The sequence below is a fragment of the Natrix helvetica genome, assembly GCF_964273705.1.
Source record: "Natrix helvetica genome assembly, chromosome: 5".
NCBI classification, from domain to species: Eukaryota; Metazoa; Chordata; class Lepidosauria; order Squamata; family Natricidae; genus Natrix; species Natrix helvetica.
In genome coordinates, this window is record NC_138551.1 from 1,894,760 (window position 1) to 1,920,610 (window position 25,851).

The 25,851-nt window shown below is 46.7% G+C and overlaps 1 protein-coding gene across 8 annotated transcripts in view; it reads right to left on the reverse strand.

Annotated features, from left to right (window-relative positions):
* The window catches only part of TP63 (tumor protein p63), a gene marked incomplete at its 3' end in the record, with an annotated part of 126,860 nt that overhangs the window by 64,844 nt on the left and 36,165 nt on the right, over positions 1 to 25,851 (reverse strand). For all 8 annotated transcript variants that reach the window (XM_081956067.1, XM_081956064.1, XM_081956063.1 and 5 more), the window contains one exon: positions 10,722 to 10,976. In XM_081956067.1, the coding sequence (XP_081812193.1) occupies positions 10,722 to 10,976 (255 nt within the window). The remainder of the gene's footprint in view (positions 1 to 10,721; positions 10,977 to 25,851) is intronic.

Here is a 25,851-nt window from a genome sequence, read left to right on the forward strand (position 1 = left end):
ATAGGGGGATGGAGAAAGATCCAATAGATTTCAAAAGATCCCAAAAATTTTGACAGGGATCTACAGAGAATGCAGAGAAGTTGTCTTCCCCACTTCAATTCTCGATCATCAAATGATTTAGGAGGTTATGGGAGGTCCTCAACTTATGACCACTATTCTCCTGCTAAGGGAGGCACTTGCTAAGTGAATTTTGTCCCAATTCACAACCTTCTTTGGCACGGCTGTTAAGTGAATCAATCATCGTAACTACGTTAAGTTGCCAAGCCTCTGGATTTTGATGCTGTGACGACGGGGGACACTGTGACTGTCCTTAAGTGTGAAAAACGGTCACTAAATGAACAGTTGCAAGCCGAGGACGTGTGCTATGATCCAACCACAGTTGGGAGCTCCGTTTGAGAGCCTGGTGCCAAGATTTTGTTGCACCCACAACTGTCCTCGCTCACAGTGGTCGAACCAAACTTCCCCCAACAAAAACAGCAGGTATTAAGTAAGCCCTGCGAGGTAGTCCAGCTAAGATGCACAACCAGAATTTATCCTGGGAATAGGTCCATTGTAGGAGGAACTGGGGATGTCTAGTCTACTGAAAAGAAGGCCCAGGGGAGACAGGAGAGCAGTCTTCCAGTATTTGAGGGGCTGCCCCAAAGAAGAGGGAGTCAAGCTATTCTCCAAAGCATCGGAAAGAAGAAGCAACGGATGGAAACTAATCCAGGAGAGAAGCAACCTGGAATTAAGGAGAAACTTCCTGACAGTGGGGACAATTAACCAGCGGAACAGCTTGCCACCAGAAATTATGGTTGCTTCGTCAATGGAGGTTTTTAAGAAGAAACTGGACAGCCATTTGTCTGAAATGGTACAGGGTCTCCTGCTTGGGCTGGGGGTTGGACTAGAAGACCTCCAAGGTCCCTTCCAACTCTGTTATTCCAGTACTTTTCCTCTCATCTACTTTTCCTTGTGGGTAAACTAGGGAGGGTCCGTTCTGAAATGCCTCCCACGCCCCCACTTTTTTTCCCCCTGTATGGACTGAGAGACCTTTTCTTTCTCAGTTACCCAGAAAAAAGAATAACAGAATTGGAAGGGACCCTCGAGGTCTTCTAGTCCAACCCCCTGCTCAAGCAGGAGACCCCACATCATTCGAGACGACTCTCCCTTCTTTCTCTCGAGGTCATTCACGGAGACCACCTTCTATACCCGACCACCTTCTATACCTCAGAAAGATGACCTTGATGGCTGGGGGGGAGGGGATCAGGGTCTCTTGCGCCCCCTCCCCAACAGACTCCCCCAGACCCCGAGTGAGCCCCACATTACCCTTGCTAAGCAAGACAGTTCTTAAGTGAGGTTTGCCTCCTTTTACAGCCCCTTCCTGCCCCCACGGTTAAGTGAATCACTGCATCTGTTAAGGTCCTTAAGTGAATCTGGCTTCTCTGTTAAGTGAATCGCTGCAGTTGATAAGCTAGTGAGCCCGTTGTTAAGTGACTCAGACTCCCCCGTTCACTTTGCTGGTCAGAAGGTCGACAAAGGGGTATCCCGTGACCCCTGGACACTGTGACCGTCATAAATATGAGTCAGTTGCCAAGCATCCAAATTTTGACCACGGGGATGCTGCAATGGTCGTTAAGAGTGAAAAACGGTTGTAAGTCACTTTCTTCAGTGTAGTTGTAACTTTGGTCACTAAATGAATGGTTATAAGTCGAGGATTAGATGCACCCCACAGAAACAGGGCCCCGATGGTGAGGGGGTGGGCAGTGGGGTCTCTTGATTTCCCCCCCTCATTTCAGCCCCTTTCCTCTGGAGATCCATCCTCACCTTCCCCCGTCACAGCACACCTGAGAAACTGCAGTTTCTCCTGAATCAAAATTCAGATATCTTTGCACGCTTAATCCACATCTATCTATATATATAAATGGCTGTGAAGGCGTATGTATGTTCCAGCATAACTCTGGAACGCCTCAAGCAATTTCAACCAAACTTGGTACACAAATGACTTAGTCTCTGAAAACAAATACTGTGGGGGGTAAGAGACCCCTAATACTCCTCAGGGTGTGTGTTCTGTTAAGGTACATCTTGTTGTGCCTTTAAATGGCTTCTACTGTACTGCTGTAAAATGGCTTCTACTGTGCAGCGCAGTGGAGTTGCCATGGTAACGGCTTCACAGTACTCCACAAGGGGGCTCCCTCTGGTAAGGAGGAAAATCCAACATTATGTCAGGACCTAACATTACATTAGGTCCGGACATTTTCCCCCTATAAATAAATATCCGGCCAACATCAGGGTTATCTGCTAGTTTCAAATAAAAATACAACATCTTGGGTGAGCAAACTGTCATTACGCCAGCAGGAAATTCAGAGGGCCAACAGTATGTGAGAAGCATGCTGGCTGGATAACATCTCCGTTTTAAAACACTAATCTTTTCTTTTTTTAAAAAAACCACCCCATTACTTAAAATCTGTAAGTTCTAATACATCCCTTTAAAAAATATTTTGGATTGGTTTTTCAAAACATAAAATACAAAGGAAAATTTAAAAAGTAGTGGAAAATTAAGAGGGGGAAGAAAGAAATATAGTGCAAAGGAGGAAAAAAGGAGTGGAAATGGCACCGATTTCTGACTCTCTTTAGCACAGTAGAAGATAACAACGTTACAACCACAAATAATACCCTTTTTTTAAAACCTGGTTTCCCTCCCCCCCCCTTTTCCTTTAAGGTTAAAGAATCCGAAAGCAAGTGGCAAATTTTGTCAATATAAAACAATGACCGTTTGCAAAGATGGATAAGGGCAAAAACACACACACAGACGTACGCACGCACGCACACACAAACACACATATATATACCATACACACACACACATACCGTACGTACACACACACACACACACACACACACACACACATATATATATATATATATAATGTTTTTGTAGATTACATCGCTTCTGTATTTCGTCCTTGGATTGGGGGGGGGGGGGGGAGAAATGAATTTTTGGTTTTGCCGATTAGATAGATTTGTTGTTATATAAACGGTCAGCATATATTAATCTCTAAAAGTGAAAAGTGGAGGCTCCAATACTGTTACCTTCTACTAACTAGACTAAAAAGAGTCGGAGGTCCACGCCATTTTCTTTCCTTTTTCTCTTCTACCTTTTCTCTTCCCTTCCCTTAGTTTCCCCCCATGATGTTTATTTTCCTTTGCATTTTATACTTTGATAGGCTAATACAATCTGTAAACAGGAACGACATGTCCAACTTTAAGAGCCAATCTGTGTCCTAAGGACGAACAAGAGAAGCCATGGAATCTACTCACACCCTACAGTACCCCAACGGTCGAGAAGTTGTGACGATTTGCGTACTCCTGTGGGTGGGGATGGGTGGGGATGGGTGGGTGGGAGGCATCGGCCTTAGATTAACCATGTCACAATCTCAACCATGTGATGAGCAGCCCAGAAATGTAAAATCTATCTATCTATCTATCTATCTATCTATCTATCTATCTATCTATCTATCTATCTATCATCTATCTATCTATCTATCTATCTATCTATCTATCTATCATCTATCTATCATCTATCTATCTATCTTCTATCTATCTATCATCTATCTATCTATCTATCTATCTATCTATCATCTATCTATCTATCTATCTATCTATCTATCTATCTATCTATCTATCTATCTATCTATCATCTATCTATCTATCATCACTGGAACGCCTCAAACAATTTCAACCAAACTTGGTACACAGATGACTTACTCTCTGGAGAAAAATACTGTGGGGGTAAGATACCCCTTGGTGTGTGTGTTAAGATACAGCCTGTTGTGCCTTCAAATGGCTTCTACCGTACTGCTGTAAAATGACTTCTACTGTGCAGCGCAGTGGAGTTGCCATGGTAACAGGTTCACAGTCCTCCACATGGGGGCTCCCTCTGGTAAGGGGGGAAACCCAACATTAGAAATTACATTTGGTCCAGACATTTCCCCCCTATAAATAAATACCCAGGCAACCCCAGGTTATCGGCTAGTAATAAAATAAAATAAAAAATAAGAAAAACAAATACAATTATAATTATGCACACGCACACACTCTAAAAATAAAATACAAAATGAAGCAAAATAAAATAAAATGAATAAAAGAAAAGATACAATAAAAGAAAAAATAAACAACAGAATAAAACGAAAGATAGGACAAAAGAGAAAAAATGAAACGTAGACAAAATGAAAAATATAACAGAAAACAAAAGGAAAGCGGGGAAAAAAATAAAGAATACAATAAAACATGGAAAAGAAAATGCCAAAGAAAAACGAAAGAAAACAAAAAATGAAATTTAAAAAAAAAAAGATAAAAAACAAAACAGGCCACAAAACAAAAATTCAAAAAAAATCAAAACGAGAAATAAAACAAAACAACACTAAATGAAATAATAACAAAATAAATAAGTAAATAAAAAGACAAAACAAAAAAAAATAATACAAAATAAAATAAAATAAACATACCTAGGCCAGCTCTCTCTCTCTCTCTCTCTCTCTCTCTCTCTCTCTCTCTAAGACCCCCCCTTGCAGAATCATTACCCAGAAATTTCAACTCCCCCCCCCACCTAGTAACCCCAGAGCCTCCCAGGAGCCCCTCCCAAACAAAATTAAAAGCACCCCATCTTATGCAAGAAAACTTGGCTGGGTTTTGTTGTCTTCCGTGTGTGAAAGTTGGGAAAAGTCCTGGGGCAAAACACCACACCCTCCATCTCCTCATCTCTTTCTCTGGGTTTTCCCTACAACGTCCCAAAGAGAAGTTGTAGGAAGGACCCCATGGGGGGGGGGAAAGGGATGGGTCCCTTGTTAATCTAGATCAGGGGTGTCCAAACTTGGGAACTTTAAGACTTGTGGACTTCAACTCCCAGAATTCCCCAGCCGGCCATGCTGGCTGGGGAATTCTGGGAGTTGAAGTCCACAAGTCTTAAAGTTCCCAAGTTTGGACACCCCTGGTCTAGACACAGGGGCGAGTATTTAAACCCGCTGCCGATACAGCTAGTTCTCGACTTACGACCACCACTGAGCCCAAACTATATGTTGCTAGGTGAGAAATTTCACCCCATTGGAACATTTTTCTTACCACAGTTGTTAAGGGAATCACTGCAATTAATGATATGGTCGTTAAGTGAACCCGGCTTCCCCATTGACTTTGCTGGTGAGGAGGTCGCAGAAGGGGATCGCATGACACACACACACACACACACACACACACACACACACACACCCCTGGGACACTGCGACCGTCATAAATAGGAGCCAGTTGCCAAGCGTTCTGATCACATGGCCACAAGGATGCTACAATGGTCATTCAGTGTGAAAAACGATAGTTGTAAGTATGAGTCTATTGCCAAGCGTCCAAATTTTGATCAGGTGGGATGCTGCAACTGGTTGTAAGTGTGAAAAACGCGGCAAGTCACTTTTGTTAGTGTTGTTGTAACTCTGAACAGTCACTAAACGAACCGATGCAAATCAAGAACTACCTGTATGCAAAATGTTTGTTTGGGGTGGGGGTGGGGGGTGGCGGTGAACCCCGTAAAAATAGCCAATTCTTTTTTTTATTTTTTTTATTTTTTTTTTTATTAAAAGAGTTTTGTACAAACAAATTTTCCCCCTTTTCACCCCCCCCCTCCATACAATATAAATCTCATACAAATGCTATACCCCCCCGCAAAAATTCACATTCAAATATTATACCAAACACTTTACCCCCTCCCCACCCCCCATCTTAAAATAGATTACTCATAACCCCTCTCCTCCCAACAAAAACTATAGAGATTTATATGTAAATTAGAAGATGGGACTAATGAAACATTGTTAGGCTAGGAGAAATTTATATTAAGAGTTATAGATGTTAAATTAGCTTAGAAAATGATCAATGTGTTATTATTAATTTAAGACTAATCTCCAATTCTTACACTCTGCAGGCTGCAGGAGGGAGTCTCCCTTTCTCAAGGCTCGAAGAAGATTGCAGAGTTAGGTGCAAACGTTTTGCTTTCTTTTCTTCTTCTCCAGGGCAGGGAGGGGACGGCAATAAAAAAAGGGGAGGCTCATTTCCAACTTTCCCGCAACTGGTTTTTCCCGGAGCGTCAGTTGCCAAATTGTGTTCCCAGAAATGGGGTGAGTAGGTGGGCAGCTGGGCTGGATCTTTCTCTGCTAGGGCAGGAAGGGGGGAAAAAGCCCCCCAACGGACAGGAGGGTACCCACCTTCCAAAGGGCCCTGCGTGGAGTGTCCGAAGGTCTCACACAAGGACAACGGCATCACCACCTCCTCCTCCTCCTCCTCCTCTCGTGTAAGAGACCTCACACCCGGGGCTGTGCATTCACACGCACCCTTGGTCTACGTATGGGGGAGGAATGGTGGGAGCCTTCGCTTGTGTGGTTGAGGATTGCTCTTTCTTTCCTTTCTTTCTTCTTTCTATCTAGCCTTTCTTAAATCGATCTATTTATCTTTCTTCTTAAATCAATCTTTCTTTCTATGTTTTTTTCTCTTTCTTTCTCTTTCCTTTCTTAAATCTTTCTCCTTAAATCAATGTTTTTTTTTCTTTCCCTCTCTCTCCTTTCTGAAATCTTTCTTTCTCCTTAAATCAATCTTTCTTTCTTCATTTGTTTTCTTTCTTTTCTTTCTTAAATCTATCTTTCTTTCTCTTTCTTCTTAAATCTTTCTTTCTTTTCCTTCCTTCCCTCCCTCCCTTCTTTTGGCATTGTGTTCTTTGCATACATCCCTTGGCATCCAGCAACTTTTCCAGCCAGTTTCTGACAAGCAAAGCCAAAAGTGTAACTAACTTAACAACTGCACTGATTCACTTAACAACTGTGGCAAGAAGGTCGTAAAATCAGGCAAAAAAAAAAAGCTATTTAGCATCTGTCTGGCTTAACAACAGAAACCTTGGGCTCAATTGTGGTCATAGGTTGAGGCCTACTGGTCTTTCCTTGACTACCTCCAGTGATGTAGCGTCCGTAACAATCTCAAGCTACGTCAATGATCAATTGTTCTCCGTGTCAGAAAGATTCTAAGCTGGTTCTCAACATTCTTGCTAACCCACCCAGGAGAAAGAAACGAGTTCAAGAGAGAAAGCTTGATGAAAATAAAATCTCCTCTGGCAACTCAAGTCACTTTTGGAGGAGTTGGTGGAAATTGTGAGAAGACCTTCAACCTTCAGGACTCCTTGGGTGGAGCAGCGTGCAATTAAAACTGTTAGTAGGTCACGGTAACCTAAGAGATACTTCCAGTTGGGTTGGTTCCTAACCTGTCATTAAGGAGAAAGGAGGATGACAACTGTTGGCTTGAAGTCACATCAAGTGAAAAGAAGAAGTGGTTGACTTAAGCAGACCAGCGATGAGATCTTAATATCTTCTGACTTGGGGCCAAGTTAAGACAACTGTGAAAGTTAAGAGTGACAACACAAAGGCAAGCTGCAGGAAGCAAGAGAGGAGCCACCAAGTTCTCCCAGAACTTCACGTACAATGACAGTTGGTGTTCCACCACCTGGACAACTCCTGATGTTCAAGCAACGTTCAGGAGATCAAGGGTGCAGGCCAACACGTATCTCTGGGGCTGAAAGCCTTCACACATGACAGTCCTGGAGCAATGAAGCTTCCAGATTCAGACAAAACACATTTCCTTTGATTTTAGAAAGACACAACTCCCAGATTCTGCTTGAGGTCCATCACGTGTTGTGGAGTCCTCATCTCCTCATCTCAGGAAGAACAATTTAATCCAGGGATCTCCAAAGTTGGCAACTTTAAGACTTGTTGATTTCAACTTCCAGAATTCTCCAACCAGCCATTGCTGGGGAATTCCGGGAGCTGAAGTCCACAAGTCTTAAAATTGACACAAGTTGACACTTAAAAGAAGACCACTAAATGAACCATACGCCATGTTCTCCATCCTGGTTGAGCTGAGAAGAACAACTCCAATCTGGATTAGAAATTGGGTGGGTATATTTTTAAGGAAAGTCCTCAGAAAACCTTCTCCCTTGCTCTGGCATCTATCTCTAGATACAGAGACACGTTTCTAAAGTTCCATCTTCTCCCCAAGGTAACGCAAGAGCTCAAGCATGGCTAACATTCCTCAAATCAGTTGGGATCAGGAGAAAAACCAAGTGTGACTCCACCCCATGTCTTTCCATGTGTTCTCCTACACAATCTCCTTTTTGGTGATTATTTTTAAAAACCACAATTCTGTGACAATTTGGACAGAAGATCTGGATTGTCCCATGACCGCTCAGATCTCCTCCTCTCCCTACAGCAGGAATCCCCAAACTTGGCAACTTTAAGACTTGCGGACTTCAACTCCCGGAATTCTCCAGCCAGCTGGCTGGAGAATTCTGGGAGTTGAAGTCCACAAGTCTTAAAGTTGCCAAGTTTGAAGGCCTCTGATCTAAGTGGAGAGATTGCAGAGGAAGGGATTACAAGAGAATAAATTATGCTGGCTGGAGAATTCCGGGAGTTGAAGTCCACAAGTCTTAAAGTTGCCAAGTTTGAAGACCTCTGATCTAAGTGGAGAGATCGCAGAGGAAGGGATTACAAGAGAGCAAGTTATGCTGGCTGGAGAATTCTTGGAGTTGAAGTGCACAAGTCTTAAAGTTGCCAAGTTTGAAGACCTCTGATCCAAGTGGAGAGTTTGCAGAGGAAGGAAGGGATCATAAGAGAGAAAGTTATGATGGCTGGAGAATTCTGGGAGTTGAAGTCCACAAGTCTTAAAGTTGCCAGGTTTGAAGGCCTCTGATCTAAGTGGAGAGATCGCAGAGGAAGGGATTACAAGAGAGTAAATTATGCTAGCTGGAGAATTCTGGGAGTTGAAGTCCACAAGTCTTAAAGTTGCCAAGTTTGAAGGCCTCTGATCTAAGTGGAGAGATCGCAGAGGAAGGGATTACAAGAGAGCAAGTTATGCTGGCTGGAGAATTCTTGGAGTTGAAGTCCAAAAATCTTAAAGTTGCCAGGTTTGAAGGCCTCTGATCTAAGTGGAGTGATTGCAGAGGAAGGGATTACAAGAGAGTAAATTATGCTGGCTGGAGAATTCCGGGAGTTGAAGTCCACAAGTCTTAAAATTGCCAAGTTTGAAGACCTCTGCCCTACAGTAACAAAACCAGCCAGGACCTACCCATTACAGAAACTCCAAGATCTGGAATACAGGTAGTCTTCGACTTATGACAGTTCACTCAGCGACCGTTCAGTCACAACGGCACTGAAAAATAGTGCCTTATGACCAGTTGTCACACCCTTATGACCGTTGCAGCCTCCTTTGTGGTCACAGGATCAAAATTCACACCTTTAGCGACGGACTCGTATTTATGACGGTCACAGTGTCCCTGGGTCACGTGATCCCTTCTTGCGCCCTTCTGACAAAGCAAAGTCAACAGGGAAGCCGGATTCACTTAACAACGGCAGTGATTCACTTAGCAACGGGTGGCAAGAAAGGTTGTAAACTGGGGCTTTGCAACCGCCTCATTCAGCAGTCAAGATTTGGAGCTTGGTTATGATCTTACATCGAGGACGGCCTGTTAATACGACCTTAGCATTTCAGAGGTGCCCAGAGGACCTGCAATTTCCAAGAGACCGAGGCGAATAAGCAAATTACCACTTCTTTGGCTTAATTGCAGGCCAGGTTTGCAGGAATACGGTCTGATGGGTGTGTTGACGCATCACTTATTTTGCTTTGCCCTGCGTTCCCAAACCCCCCCTCCCCCCATAGCGACGTCACCCCAGCAGTCCATGAGAAAATAGGACCAGCAATGAGGAGTAACATACATCTCTCTGTGTGTGTGCTTTTCAACCAGTTGAAAAGAGAAGGAGGAGGACTGTGGGAATCCTTGGTGCTCTCTGAGCTTGGTGGTTTTCTTGCAGATTTTTCAAGAGCCAACTAGATACCCTCTGAATAAGCAGGGAATAACACCAGACAAACAGTCAAGCAGAAAACAGTACTCTAATTTAGAAAACTACTCACAGGACCCAACCAACATCAGCAGGACTACAAGGAGGGAGGGGGGGGACGGAGGGAAGAGGAGAATTGTGGGGTCCTTGGTACTCTCTGAGCTTGGTGGTTTCTTTGCAGGTGTTTCATTACCAAACCGGGTAACATCATCAGTGCAAGAAGCGAGTGGGGTTTGTGGAGAGGCAGAAGAGAAGGAATGTGGGGTCCTTGGTGCTCTCTGAGCTGGGTGGTTTTCTTGCAGACGTTTCATGACCCATCTAGGTAACATCATCAGGGACAGAAGGGAGGATGAGGAGGGATAGGGGGAAGAGGAGGAAGACTGTGGGAATCCTTGGTGCTCCCTGAGCTTGGTGATTTCCTTGCAGACGTTTCAAGAGCCAACTAGATAACCTCTTCAATGGATAAGCAGGGAATAACACCAGACAAACAGTCAAGGAGAAAACAATACTCTGATTTAGAAAACTACTCACAGGACCCAACCAACATCAGGAGGACTAGAAGAGGGGGGGGGAGGAGGGAACCGGAGTTTGATTTTCTTGCAGACGTTTCATGACCCAACTAAGTAACCTCTTCCATGAATAAGCAGGGAATGCCCCCAGACAAACGGACAATTATCTAGAAAACTACCCAGGAGAAAAGTACATGCCCACAACTCTGGAAGGGTGAGCAACCCGTACGCAAGAGGACCTCTTCCGTGCCAAATCCAGCCGGCCTCCCCGTCTTCCTTCCTGGGACCCACCGGCCCAACCCTTCCCCAAATGTTGACTCACCGTCCATGTGGCCGATTTTGCGGTGCTGGACTGTTGAAATGAGACGTCGAAGCTGTGAGGCCCCGGATAATCTGTGTTGGAGGGGATGGCCGGAGACGGGGAGAGGGCGTCGAAGGTGGAGCTGGGCTGGGCGTAGGGGGAGGGGGCCGTGACACTGTTCTGGGCATGCTCCGTGTTGTATGGGCTTGTGGAGGAAGAACCGTTTTGGATCTGCTGGTCCATGCTGTTCAGGAGCCCCAGGTTGGTGTACTGTGGCTAGAAGGAGAGGAAGAGAGGACGGTTACTGGATGGGGCACGGGTGCAAATCACTTACTAGGACTTGGGACTCTCTGTTTAAGCCAAGGAACAACCTGGGTCGTGCAAAGGGGGTTAGCAGCCGATAAAGAAGGCACCGACAGAAGAGAACTGAACGGTGGGGCCCTTGGTGCTCTCTGAGCTTGGTGGTTTCCTTACCTTTACCTTTATTTCGATTTTTATACCGCCCCCTCTCCCCAAAGGGACTTACAGACGTTTCATGACCCAACTAGGTACCATTATCAGTATGAGGAAGAAGCAGGGGGAGGGGAGGACTCTCTGAGCTTGGTGACATTTCATTACCTAACTAGCTAACATCATTGATGGTAGAAGGGAGAGGTTTTGGAGAGGAGGAGGAGGAGGAAGAGGAGGAGAGGGGGAGGGAGGAGAAAGAGGAGAAGGAGGAAGAGAAAGAAGAAGAGTGGGAAGAGGAGGAGAAGGAAGAGGAGCATAGAGGAGGAGGAAATGATTAGGAAGAGGAGGAGGAGATGAGGAGGAAGGGAAGGAGAAAGAGGAGGAGGAGGAAGAGAGGGAAGTGGAGAAGGAGGAAGAAGAGGAGGAGAAGGAAGAGAAGGAGGAAATGATTAGGAAGGGGAGGAGGAGATGAGGAGGAAGGGGAGGAAGAGAGGGGAAGGAGTAGGGGAGGAGGAGGAGGAGGAGGAGGAGGAGGAGGAGGAGGAGGAAGAGGAGGAGGAGGAGGAGGAGGAGGAGGAGGAGGAGGAGGAGGAGGAGGAGGAGGAGGAGGAGGAGGAAGAGAAAGAGGAGGAGGACTATGGCATCCTTGGTGTTTTTGGCCTGACATACATAATATCTACAAGGAGGCTTAAGGAAAAAAATCTTAACGTTCTTTCAAAATTTTAACTGGTGCCTCCTTAATCCAAAAAACACGTTTAGTAGCAGACAATATTAGTAGCTCAGGGCATAACTGTGGGGTCCTTGGTGCTCTCTGAGATGGTGGTTTCCTTGCAGACATTTCGTGACCCAACTAGGGAACATCATCAGCGAAGAAGCAGGGATCAACACCAGGCAAACAATCAAGCAGGAAACAATACCCTAAAATCCAGGAAATGTCGAAGTGAAAACTACACCCCACCCCAACACACACACACAAACACACAAACACACACATACACACATACACACACACACACACACACACACACACACCAGTGTCAGGGAAAGCAACTGTATATAAACTGAGAGCAAACCCCATCTTCCCTTGGATGGATGATGTTCCCTAGCTGGGTCATGAAACGTCCCCCAGAGAACAACCAAGCCCAGAGAGCACCACGGACAACACCCACTCCCATCAAGAAAGGGCGCCCCTCGGGAAGGGTAGGAAGGGGAGAGGAGAAAGGAGAGAAGGAGAGAAGAAAGGGAAAAGGAGAGGAAGAAATGGAGGGGAAGTAAGAGTAGGATAGAGGGGAGGGGAGGGAAGAAGCGGGGAGGAGTGGGGCAGAGGAAGGGGAAGTAGAGAAGGGAAAGGAGAGGAGGAAAGAAGAAAGTAGAGAAGAAGGGAGGGAAGGAGAAAAGGGGAAGAAGGAGGGTTGATGCAAAGTAAGATGGGCGTAAGGAATGGCAGAAAAGGAACCTCGATTATATTTTTAACTTTAGGAGGAGGAAAAACGGTTATAAAAGTTAAAAGGCAACACATATTATTAATGAGCGTTATGAGATTGTATATTTGTGAATGTGTGCATGAGAAACAAAAATAAAAACTTTAAAAGAAAAAAGAAAGGTTCCCCCTCCTCCAATTTCCTCTCGGAAAAACACCTTTCCCAGAAGAGGATGGGTGTTGGGGCCAAATGGGCAATTCAACTGGTCAAGCCTCAACGATGCCACCGTGCCAACCTTAAGGCAGGGCTCTCCAATCTTGGCATCTTTAAGACTCCTGCCCCAGAGCCAGCCATGTTAGCTGAGGAGTTCTGGGAGTTCAGGCCCACAAGCCTTACGGTTGCCTAGTTTGGAGACCCCAGGTATGAGGACTCCTGCCTTGAGCAGGGGGTCAGACTAGAAGGCCTTCAAAGTCCCTTCCAGTTCTATGATGCTGTGTTTGTCAGGGTATTACAAGAGAACTTAAGAAACACCAAGGTCATCAGCTACAGACCTACACTGATTTTTCCTTTCCCTTTCCTTCTTTCCTTCCCTTTTCCTCTCCTTCCTTCCTTTTCTCCCTTCTTCCTTCCTTCCTTCCTCTTCCTTATTTCCTTTTCTCTTCCTTCCTTCCTCTTCCTTATTTCCTTTTCTCTTCCTTCCTTCCTCTTTCCTTTCCTCCTCTTTCTTTTTCCTCCCTCCCCTTCCCTTCCCCCCTCTCCTCTCTTTCCTTCTCTCATCTTCCTTCCTTCTATCCCTCATCTTCCTTATCTTCCTTCCTTCTTTCTTTTCCTTCCTTCCTTCTCCTTCCTTCTCTCTTCCTTCCTTCCCACCCTCATCTTCCTTATTTCTTTTCCTTCCTTCTTCCTTCTTTTCCTCTCGCCTTTCTTTTCCTTCCTTCCTTCCTTCCTTCTCTCATCTTCCTTCCTTCCTTCCCTCATCTTCCTTCTCTCATTTCCCTTCCTTCCCTCCCTCTTTCATCTTCCTTCTTTTCCTTCCTTCCTTCCTTCCCTCCCTCCTGCAGAGCCCTGGAGAAGGTCTTCAAAGGAAGCCTGCCCCTCCTGACAAATTCCAGCGTTTGCATTCAATGTCATTTTCGCCCGGGGCCGAATGCAACAGGCTTCCTGCTTTCTCCCTCCCTGGCAGAAATCAAACTCCTCTGCCAGGTTCCACTTTGATTTTCAGGGAGGCGAAGTTTCGAAAAGCCTCGGCGACATCCGAAGGCAGGTACACACACATTGCCCAGACCCCGCAAAATGCACAATGGAAGCACAACAGGGCAGCCACTTTCCCTCCCTTTATCTGGAAGGCCAGATAAGAACAGTCCCCGGTCACAACGGGGCAAATTAGCAAAGAGGAGTTTTCTGAGCTCCGGTATGTCATTTCACAAGGCGGGAGACACACACACACACACACACACACACACACACACACACACACATTGCCAGTCGGAACTGAATGGAACGTGTCACGTGGGCCGAAAAAGTTCCATTTTATGTCCATCTTTTTTGCCTCCACGCGTGTCCCAGCCTCACCGACAGACAAAGGCACTTGCGTAACATTTGCAAAACGCTTGAAACCTCAACTCAAATGTTTGGCCTCCCAATTAAGAGGAGATGTTTCCCCCCCCCTTCCCTCTTCATTTGTCCAGGCGTTTTTGGCCCACCGTTCGTAATATCCGATGGGGAGGCTTCAGGGAGGAATTGAAGGTGCTTTCAAAGCTTCAACTGGTGCCTCCTTTAATCTAAAAGACACGTTTGGTAGCAGGCGAGATTTGTAGCTCGGGGTGTTAACTGTGTTAAGCTCCTTGGGGCTCTCTGAGCTTCGTGTTTCATGACCCAAGTAGGTAACACCATCAGTGCTGGAAGGAGAAGGGTTTGCAGACAGGAAGAGGAGGAGGAAGAGGAGGATGACTGAGTCTTTGCTCTCTAAGCTTAGTAGTTTTGTTGCAGACATTTCATGACCCAACTAAGCAACATCATTAGTGCTCAAAGGATGAGGGGTTTGCAGACAGGAAGAGGAGGAGAATGGGAGGAGGAGGGGGAGAGGAGGAGGACTGTGGAGTCTTTGGGGCTCTCTGAGATTGGTAGTTTTCTTGCAGACATTTCGTGACCCAACTAGGGAACATCATCAGTGCTAGAAGGGAGTGGGCTTTGTGGACAGGAGGAGGAAAACAGGGAGGGGGTAAGAGGAGGAGGATTGTGGGGCCCTTGGTCCTCTGAGTTTGCCTTTTATCTTGAAGACCTTTCATGACCCAACTAGGGAACATCATCAGTGCTAGAAGGGAGTAGGGCTTGTGGAGAGGAGGAGGAGCAGAAAGAAGAGAAGATGGGGAGGGGGAGGGGGAGGGGGAGGAGATGATCTGTGGGGTCCTTGGTGCTCTCTGATCTCGGTTCTTTTCTTGCAAACATTTCATGACCAACTAGGTAACACCATCAGTGTTAGAAGGGAGGAGGAGGAGGAGGAGGAGGAGAAGAAGCCTCTCCTCTGTCTCAGCCTTGAGCCCCCTTGACACCCTCCCCCTTATGCCTCCCGGACTTCCTCCTCCAGGGCTGGGGGCTCCAGAGAGCCGCCGAGGCATCTTGCGGAAGGCCAGCGGAAAACAAACCGCCAAGAAAGAACGCACCGCGTGGCATTCCCTGCGTGCCTCCAGCCATCTGTCTCACTGGTGGTTCCTCCTCCTCCTCCTCCTCCTCCTCCTGGTTGCTATTTAAATAGCCATTAATCCTCTCCTTGACATCTCCCAGCCCTTCTCCCCGCTCGCCCGGGTGCCCCCCCTCTGCGGACAGGTGCAGCCCAAACTCCAGGTGATCGGAGGTGCATTAAGACGCCCCCCCTCCCGTGCCGGGGGTGGGGGTGGGGGGGAGGCTGAGCCTGCGGCCAGGAATGCTTGGGGAGGGGTGGCTGGTGACCAGAGGTCAACGTGTCTGTCTGAAGCCTCTCCCGTCCTCCATCCCCAGAGCCCGGAGGGTCACCAGCAGATGACTTTCTGGGAGGCGTGCCGCCTGCCGACAAGGGGACGATTAGAGGGGTGGCAGCTCAGCCCCCCCGCTGGGGGGGGGAGCTGCTTTGGAATTTGTCCGGGTGGTCATGCACGGCCCCCAACCCAAACAGAGCTGGGCTCCTTCTGCCTTCTACAACAAAGGAGGCCTGAGAAGCTCCAGGAAGGGGATGTGGGAGTGGGGGTGAAATAGGGGGGGGGGCTCTGCACTCCGAAGCCACCTCTCACTGCATCATCTCTCCCCACCCTCGGGCATTAAACGGAAGGAATAACAGAGACGCACATCCAACAATCAGAATAGAGCCAGAAGGGACCTTGGAGGTCTTCTAGTCCAACCCCCTGCTCAACAAAGTGAGCCAAGACCATTTCAGACAAGTGGCCATCCCATCTGCTCTGACAAAACCTCCAGGGTTGGACCAAAGGTGCTTTTTCCGGAGGCAAGCTGGACTTTTTTGTGTCTTTCTTTGAAGACGTTTCCAGTATTGGAGCAATACTTCTGGTGGCAAGCTGTTCCACTGATTAATTGTTCTCTCTGTCAGGAAAGTTCTAAGTTGCTTCTCTCCTTGATTAGTTTCCACCCATTGCTTCTTGTCCTGCCCTCAGGTGCCTTGGAGAATAGTTTGACTCCCTCTTCTTTGTGGCAACCCCTGAGATATTGGAACAATGCTATCATGTCTCCCCTAGTCCTTCTTTCTCTTAAGCTAAACATCCCCAGTTCCTGCAACCGTTCTTCATATGTTTTAGTCTCCAGTCCCCTAATCCTCTTTCTTGCTCTTCTCTGCACTCTTTCCAGAGTCTCCACATCTTTTTTACATCGTGGCGACCAAAACTGAATGCAAATATTCCAAGTGTGGCCTTACCAAGGCCTCATAAAGTGGTATTAACACTTCACGGGATCTTGATTCTCTCCCTCTGTTGATGCAGCCTAGAACTGTGTTGGCTTTTTTGGCAGCTGCAGCTTTTAAACATGTATTACAAAGTTTAGGCGAGACCTGGCTCAAAAACAGTAAGTGTGAAGAGGGACCTTGGAGTCCAACTGGATGATCCCTTAAACCTGAGCCAGCTTTGTGTGGCAGCTGCCAAAAAAAGCGAATACAATCCTTGGTTGCATAAACAGAGAACCAAGATCACGTGAAGTCTTCAGAACTGGCCCAATCCTGAGTCAAATTTCACAGCATTATTTTAAAGGCACCAGGGCTGTTTCTGACTCGGTCCAGTGCTGTGATCCAACATGCCATTTTATTCAACTGCAGTCCAATCTGGAGCAAAGACAGCGGTGCCGATGGAGGAGAAATGCTGTGACCCCCTCTGGGGAGGTAGAAATCTTACAGGAAGCTCAAAATAGGTGCAGCAGGCAGCAAGGAAGGAAACTAATCAAGGAGAGAAGCAACCTGGAAATAAGGAGAAGCTTTCTGACAATTAGAACAATTAAGCAGTGGAACTGCTTGCCACCAGAAATCGCGGGTGTTCCATCCCTGGAGGTTTTTTAAGAAGAGATTGGAAGGCCATTTGTCTAGAATGGTATGGAGTCTCCTCCTCGAGCATTGGGCTGGACTAGAAGACCTCCAAGGTCCTTCCCAACCCTATAATTCTACAATTCTATGCGATCCAACCTGGAAATAAGGAGAAGCTTTCTGACAATTAGAACAATTAAGCAGTGGAACTACTTGCCACAAGAAGTTGTGGGTGGTCCATCCCTGGAGTTTTTAAGAACTTATCTGAAATGGTATAGGATTTCCTAGCTGAGTAGGGGGCTGGACTAGAAGACCTCCAAGGTCCCTACCAACTCTATTCTGATTCAGAAACCAGCCTGCCACACCGCTCAGTGTCTCCTTGAAACGTAAGATAGAATAACAGAGGGACAATACAGGTAGTCCTCAAGTTACGACCACAATTTATGTTGCAAAGTGAAAGATTTGCAATTGTGGTCATAAGTCGAGGACTATACCGTTACCTGTAGAGAAAGTCATAGAAAGTGAAGAAGCTGAATTGCCTGGAGACAATTGAAACAAGCACCTGCCACACAACGCCCCAGATGTAACAACTGTCGATAGGAAAGACGAAAAAGTTTGTATAGTGAAAATGTTGTGGTATCTGAAGACGGCAGAAGAGAAGAGAAAGAACGGGAGAAGGTCTCAAAACATAAAGTGCCTGCAAACAGCATTAGAACAACTGTGGTAAAAGAAAGCAAAGGTAGCACCATTAGTGATAGGCACCTTGGGTGCAATCCCCAAACATCTGGAGCATCACTTGAACCCCAGGTAAGCCATTGACAAAATCCCCGTCAGTCAATTGCAAAAGGCAGCTTTGCTTGAAACGGCTTACATCCTGCGACGATATTGAACAAGAACATCTGCCTCTCTCGGGAAGGACTCGAGAGGTGGACAGAAATGCCAAATTTCAGTCTGAACATCTGGCTGACTGTGCAAGAAGCATAATTACCACAGGAATTGACAAAAAAACCCGTCAGTCAATTGCAAAGGGAAAGAACCCTAATAACAATAATAATAAAAACAACGATCAAGGGAGCAAGACTCGGGCCGAGTTCACTGCACTGATATGCAAGGTTACATCTTTGGCTCTGCTTTGCATGATGGGTGAATCGAACTGATCGTGGCTTATTCAAACAAACTATCATTCCACACGGGGAAACTCTCAAAAGAGCCAAGCAGATCAGTCTATCCCAATGATGGCTAACCTTTTGGCCATCGTGTGCCGAAAGTGTGTGCGTGCCCAGACCCATAATGCAATGTGCTCTCCCCTGTGCTCCTTCCTGCGCATGCGCACATGACCCCCCTTCCCATGCTCCCCCGCGGATGCACCCCGCCTCCTCTGCCCATTTTTGGCTTCCAGGTTGGTGCAGAACGTCTTCCAGGCCCCAAATGGGGCACAACAAGATCTGAAGACCAGCTGGCTGGCGGGAGGGCATGCGCGGTGGAGCTGGAAGGAGACCTCCAGGGTCCCTTCCAATTCTATTAACAATCGGTTAAAGTATGTTCCCCATCTTGATTTATAAAAGTAATAAGGAGAGGAAGGGAGGAAGGATGATGAGGGAGGGAGGGAGGATAAAGAGAAGAAGGAAGAAAGGAAGGATAAGGAGAGGAAGAATAATGAAGAGAGGGAGCATAGAGAGGAAAGATGATGAGGGAGGGAGGGAAGAAAGGAAGGAAGAAGGAAAAAAGGAAAGAAAGAGAAATGAAGGAAAGAAGAAAGGAAGGGAAGAAAGAAAGGAAGAAAGAAGGAAGGAAAGAAGGAAGGAAGGAGGGAAGAAAGAGAAAGGAAGGAAAGAAGAAAGGAAGGAAAGAAAGAAGGAAGGAAGGAAGGAAGGAAGGAAGGAAGGAAGGAAGGAAGGAAGGAAGGAAGGAAGGAAGGAAGGAAGGAAGGAAGGAAGGAAGGAAGGAAGGAAGGAAGAGGACATAAGCCTGCAGAACTCTGGCAGTTCCTCCAGAGGCTGAAAACATCCTTCAGATCCATTCTGACAGCAGCGGCCACAAACCCATGGTTTTATCGCACCATCTGCATACACACACACACGCACACACACCCCTCTCCTAAACCGCCGGCAGTGTGCAATGCTCCAACCTTGGAGGGGGGGAGGCATGACCGCCATTGGCGGCTGATGGTGGGGTTGAAGGACGCCTGGGCCCATCCATCACGTTCCGGCCGATTGATCTTGCGATCACTGGGGGGGGGGGAGGTGCAGCCCCCTTGACAAACGGTGGTGCCCAACCCTGAAAGGCAGAGACCCCGGGATTCCATGAGCCCAATTAGTCACTCGAGAAGGCTTCCTCCCAGCCAAGCGGCACCAACAGCCATCCGTCTTCTCTGGGGAAGCAGAAAGGAGATTTTTCTCCCCTTTGCAAAATCTCCCCATTAAAGCAAAAGATGGGAGGGGAAGGTTCTCCGCGAAGCAGTTTAAGGCTCGACAAGCTAGGCCCTGACGCACGGCCATTGCAAGGGGCAAAAGCACGGGGGAAAATGCGATTTAGGGCCTGGTCCTCGCACTTATGACCGTCGCATCCCCACTGTAACATGACCAAAGTTCGGGTTTGGGCAACTGGCGTGCATTCACACTGGTGGCTGGCCTCACATGATCCCCTTTGGCGACCTTCCCAGCTGACCTCCAACAAGCAAAGTCAATGCGGAGGGAGCTGGATTGGTGTGATTCACTTAGCGACCATGGTGAAAAAGGATGTAAAATTGGCTGCGCGTAGAAGCCGCCTTGTTCCGCGACAGCTGCCTGGTCCCAAGTGGGATTGTAAACCTGTGTTAACCACAAGCCCAGATGATCTGTGCACACCACCCAGGTCAGGAAAGGGACACGGATCTTGGTTTAGTCCTTGGTTGTGGGAAGGCCACAAGGTTGTCCCAACCTTGGGGAGGAGAAGCCATTACAAACCACAGCCATCTGCCACACAAACCCAGCATGGATGGGTCCTTGCCGCAGAGTCAAGCTCAAATCAAACCTCCCCAAAAATAAAAATAAACTCTAGGTTTTTAGGAAGAGATTGAACAACCATTTGTTTGGCATGATACAAGGCCTCCTGTCTGAGCAAGAGGTTGGACTAGATGATCTCCAAGGTCCCTTTTCCAACTCTGTAGGAGAGAGGGAGGAAGGGAGAAAGACACCAAAGAAAGAATAGAGGGAGGGAGGGAGAGAGGGAGAGAGAGAGATATTTAGAGGGGGGAAAAAAATCCCCAAAATGCCATCATCCATTGCCAGAGTCACCTTAACGTCGAGGCACTTTGCACATAGCCAAAACTTTCATTTTCTCCCATTTTTATCATGCCTTCCCATTTCATCCGCCCTGAGGTTTAATTTGAAATATGCCCAATTTTAAAAATGAAACGAACCAATTCAACATTTCACAAAGAGGATGTTAAAAAACCCTTAGAGGAAACGTGTCTTGCCCACTAAGCAAAATTTCAGGACAAAATATTATAACAATACCGAAACGAAGAGACCTAAATTAGAAATAAAATTCCACTTCCGGGAACCTCACAGCTAATTGCAAATTTAACAGGAGAAAATATGACACATTTTACATAATTTTAACTACCCATTTTACTAAACCATTTTTAAAATCACATTTACTGATTCATTTGCATTTTTTCCTCTAAGTAGTATCCATCAGACAACGATCTGGGTTATTTCAGACAACTTTAATGGCTTTCATCGGCCTTTAATGATTTCCAAGCAGAAAAAAGGTTAAAAAAATATTTCCAACGATTTGTCTAAGAATTGTGAAATTATTTTTAAAATCCTCTTCTCCAATTCGGTATTCTTTGAAACATGTAAAAGAAAACAAGTTATGCGTGATCAAACAGAACACGAAAAGTACGGAATTACGAAAATGTCGGAAAATGAGAGGCAGAAAATGAAGGAAAACGCACAACAGCAGAAAGAAATAATTACGATTTCTTTTTTCGGCGTTTCCATTTGCCATTTTCCCCACAAATGAGAATATTAAGAGGATCATAATGTGCTTTAAACCCTGGCCAAGCCATTCAACTCAACATTCAACGCAATAATTTCAGAATTTCAGAAGAGAAAATTTAAAACCTTCTAATAGTGAAAGCAAATTGGCGTCGAAAACGAAAGCAGTACCAGGAGATGAATTTGCAGATTTTCAACACGAGACAGACAGGAGTGTGTTGCACACCTTTCAAATGTATTCATCTTTTTGTTTGTTCCACCAAACCACAAGGGATAAAAAATTAAAATTAAACCCAATGCAACATTTTGTGGAAAGCATTCAGTGGGACACGGAAAAACGAAAGTGAAGAGCAAAATTTTGCAATGAAAAAATAATAATAATCCAGAAAGTGATTAGGTTGGGTAGAATTGCATGAGTTAACTTTTCTAAATTCTTGAGTCCTTCCTTCCCTTCCTCTTTTCTTTCTTTCCTTCTTCCCTCTCTCTTCCCTTCCTTCCTTCTGCCTTTGACTCCCTTCCTTCCATCCATCCATCCATTCATCCATCCATTCATCCAAATATCCCCTTCACATGAAAATAAGCACACTATCTTCTCTCTTCTCCGTTGTCTTTCAAACCCTCTAATCCTCTTGCTGAAAATTAAATGGTGACGATTTGAGGAGAAGAAATTCTCCATTATTTAAAGCAATGTTTTTCAAACTCTGCCACTTTAAGATGGGTGGACTTCAACTCCCAGAATTCCCCAGCCAGTTTAAATCAGTGTTTTTTAAAGTTGGCTAATTGAAATGGTATAGGCTTTCATGAAATGGTGAAAGGTTTCCTGCCTGAGCAGGGGGTTGGACTAGAAGACCTCCAAGGTCCCTTCCAACTCTGTAATTCCGTTATTCTGAAGATGGCTGGACTTCAATTCCCAGAATTCCCCAGCCAGTTTAGATCAGTGGTTTTTTTTTTTCTAAATTGGCTCCTGGAAGATTGATGGCTGGAGAATTCTGAGAATTAAAGCCCAGCTATCTTCAAGAAGCAAACTTTGAAAAGCACTGATTTAAAGCAAGTCACCCAGAACATTTCCCTTCCCTCAATGCAGGCAGTTCACAAATATTTTAAAAGAAATGCAAGAGAGGGTGGGATGAAGTGTAATATTTCAGGGTTTTATTGGAGAAAGGGTCCTCCATTCTAGAACTATACAAAAGCCTGAGACCAGTGTTGGGAGAGAAAAGCAAGGTTTTGCTGACGAAAGTGCCCACCTTTGAATGGATAAAAGAATAGAATAGCAGAGTTGGAAGGGACCTTGGAGGTCTTCTAGTCCAACCCCCTGCCTAGGCAGGAAACCCTACACTGCTTCAGTCAAAGGGTTGTCCAACCTCCTCTTAAAGACTTCCAGTGTTGGGGCATTCACAACTTCTGGAGGCAACTTCTGTTCCACTGGTTAATTGTTCTCACTGTCAGGAAGTTTCTCCTCAGTTCTAAGTTGCTTCTCTCCTTGATTAGTTTCCACCCATTGCCCTTTGACAGCGTTTCTGTCCTTCCGAGCTGGTTTGGGAAGGAGAGAAGTGAATCACGCTGCCTGTTTCAGAAGCTTTTATTCAAAGCAGACAACGCGCCAGCAAGACAAAAGACGGAATAATCGGTGAATGGAGGCTGCGATTGCACGTCCTACGATGAATCAGAGCAACCAGGAGAGGGTGAGAAACGAAGTGGGCATTTACACCACACCAAAAACGAAGGGATTTGAAGTTTCACACGCTGGGAGGGGCTCCAGGCTCAGCCACAGCGCTTTAAGGCAGGGGTGTCCAAACTTGGGAACTTTAAAGAGTTGTGGACTGGCTGGGGAATTCTGGGAGTTGAAGTCCACAAGTCACAAAGTTCCCAAGTTTGGACACCCCTGCTTTAAGGGAACCCCTTGAGGGTAGGATGCAGGATTTTGTTTTTTCCCCAAGGGAGAGCCTTCTTGGTGGCAGCTCCTGCACATGGAACTCCCTGCCACTTGACACATTACTTAGAAGAGAGTATTTGTAGCTCTGGGTTGAAAGGTGGGGTGCTGGGAGCTCTCTGAGCTTGGGGGGTTTTCTTGCAGGAGTTTCATAACCCAATTAGGGGGCATCCTCATGGGAAGAGGAGGAGGTGGTGGAGGAGGAGGAAGGAGGAGGAGGAAGAGGAGGGGGAAGAGAAGGAGAGGAGACAGAGACGGGGAGGAGGAGGAAGGAACAAGGAGGAAGAGGAGGAGGAGGAGGAGATGGAAGATGGGAGAAGGTGGAGGAGGTGGGTATGAGGAGGAGGAGGACTGAGGAGTCCTTGGTGCTCTCTGAGCTTGGTGGTTTTCTTGCAATCTTCATGACCCAATAATGATGATGTTCCCTAGTTAGGCCATGAAACGTCTGCAGGAAAACAAAAAAGCTCAGAGAGCACCAAGGACCCCACAATCCTCCTCCTCCTCCCTGCAAATCCCTCTCCCTTCCAGCACTGACTATGTTACCTAGTCGGGTCATGAAACGCCTGCAAGGAAAACATCAAGGAAGGAAGCAGGGGGAGGGATGGCTGGATGGATTCCTGAAAATGTTCTTTTATCCAGCTCCAGGACCCCCACCCCTTTCCCATACCCACCTCTCCCTCCAGCGGCCCCCCAACCCGGCCCGCACTTTCACCAGCGTCTGGGGAGAGAAGGGGAGCTCCTTTGCCCCTTGGCCTCCCAACCCAAACACGAGACCCAGCCACAGTCACCCAACGAGGCTTGTCCGATGCCACCTTCTCCCACAACGACACCCGTTGGGCTGATCAACAAAGTGTGGGGTGTGTGTGTGTAATGTAGGCAACGGTGTCACAACGGGTGGGATGTCACTTCTTCCGCTCTCCGGAGTCTGCAGGGAGACGGTGGAGCTGGTGATCCCCGTGGCAGGATTCGACCCCTCCTCCCCGCCACTGTGCAAGCATCTTTCTACCTGCATGCAATGAAGGGCCCTGCAACGGTTGTGATTTGCACTTCTCCTGACAGGCAACGCTTTAACCCTAAATACAGGCGGTCCTCAAGTTACGACGGTTCATTTAGGGACCGAAGTTACAACGGCACGGGCTCGATGGCGGTCGTGAGTTGAGGACTACCTGTAGGCACGGTTAAGACGCACCCAATCCCCAAAAGAATTAGGCAAAGACCTTTCAGTTCATGGAAGCAGGAGAGGCGGATAGAAAAACATCGCGTCAAAATGGCCAGATTCGTTTTTTCCAACTCAAGCGCTTTGGAGGAGATGGTGGGGAGGGGGAGGCGGGCTGGCCGGCCCCTCCTTTCCTCCCTCCGTTCCCCCAAAAGACACCGGGGGGGGGGCTAAGCAAGGAGGAGCCCCCCCAGGGCAGCCTCCCCTCCCCTTTCTTTTATTCACCTCCTCAATTTCTATGCCGCCCCTCGGACTCTCCCATGTGATGCTGGGGGGCTTCACAGACCCCCACCCCCAGGGGGAAAAGGCAAATATCAAAACACGAAGAGTCGAATGATTGAACCCGTGGTTGACGCAATATAGAATAAGACCCTGTTTTCTGCTTATCTTTTATCTTTTGTTTTTAATATTGTAAAAACTGTGAGATTTGGATGGATTTCTATCACAAGCGTGGGAGCTGCCTAAATTTTCAATGTATCCCCTTCCCTTTTCCCATAAATGTTTAAAAACCAATAAAATTCTTTAAAAAAAAACATGAAGATTCTGTAAACCCCAGAGCACAAGAAGGATAAGCCTATTTATGAGTTGGGCGGGTATAGGGAGGGGAGGGGCAGAGGGGGGAGGGGAACAGGGAGGGGGGAGGAGCAGAAAGAGGAGGGGCAAAGAGGGGAGGGGAAGAGAGGGGGGAGGAGCAGAAAGGGGAGGGGAGAAGAGGGGAGGAGCAGAGAGGTGAGGGTAACAGGGAGGGGTGGAGCAGAAAGGGGAGAGGAGAACTGAGAGGGGAGAGGGGAGGGGAGGGGAGGAGCAGAGAGGAGAGGGGAGGACAGAAGGGAAGGGAAAGGAAGAAAAGGAGAGGAAAAGAAGGAAAGGAAAGGAAAAAGAAAAGAAAAAATGAAAAGATATAAAGAAATAATAGAGTAAAGTAGGATAGAATACAAAAATAAAACAAAATAAAATAAAACAAAACAAAACTTGGAGGTTCTAAAATCCTGAATCCCTCCAAACATGGAAACCCTCGGGATCTCTGCTCGACCCGATGATGGTGTCAAGATGGCAGCATCCTTCATCCTTCCCCCCTTCCTTCCCTCTTGGGACCCCCTCCCCAATTCCTTCATCATGGTGGGCAGGGGGCTTCTGCCTGAGGAGGGAGGGAGGGAGGGAGGGAGAGGCTGGGAAAGGAGCCAAGCTCATTTTGTAAAAACTGTTGGGGGCCATGAAGGGCCAATGGGTGTCCCTCAGGACCTTCCCCAGCGGTTCCCTTGGGGTTTCCTGCCCAGGGTACACAACAATAAACACACACACACACACACACACACACAAACCCTTTCTCCGGTTGAAAAGGCCCACAATTTGCAAGAGACAACGAGTTAAGCTGTAGTAGTAAACCCTGGAGATGATTTCCCATCCACACTTGCATCATTTTTACACCCACCGAAACCCCGAAAAACTCCGTGCAAAAGCCCCGGGCCATTCCAGAATCTGTTTTCTTCTGCGTTCTTGATGTTGAGCTCATTTATTTTGATTTTCCTCTCGTTTTTCATCTGGGGTGCAAAGCCAAAGTTTAAGGAGAAAGCATGCTTTTTAAGCCTGATCCCGTTCACCACGTTTCCTTTTTTTAAAAGTAAAATAAAATAAAGTTTTTAAGTTTTAACGTAATCG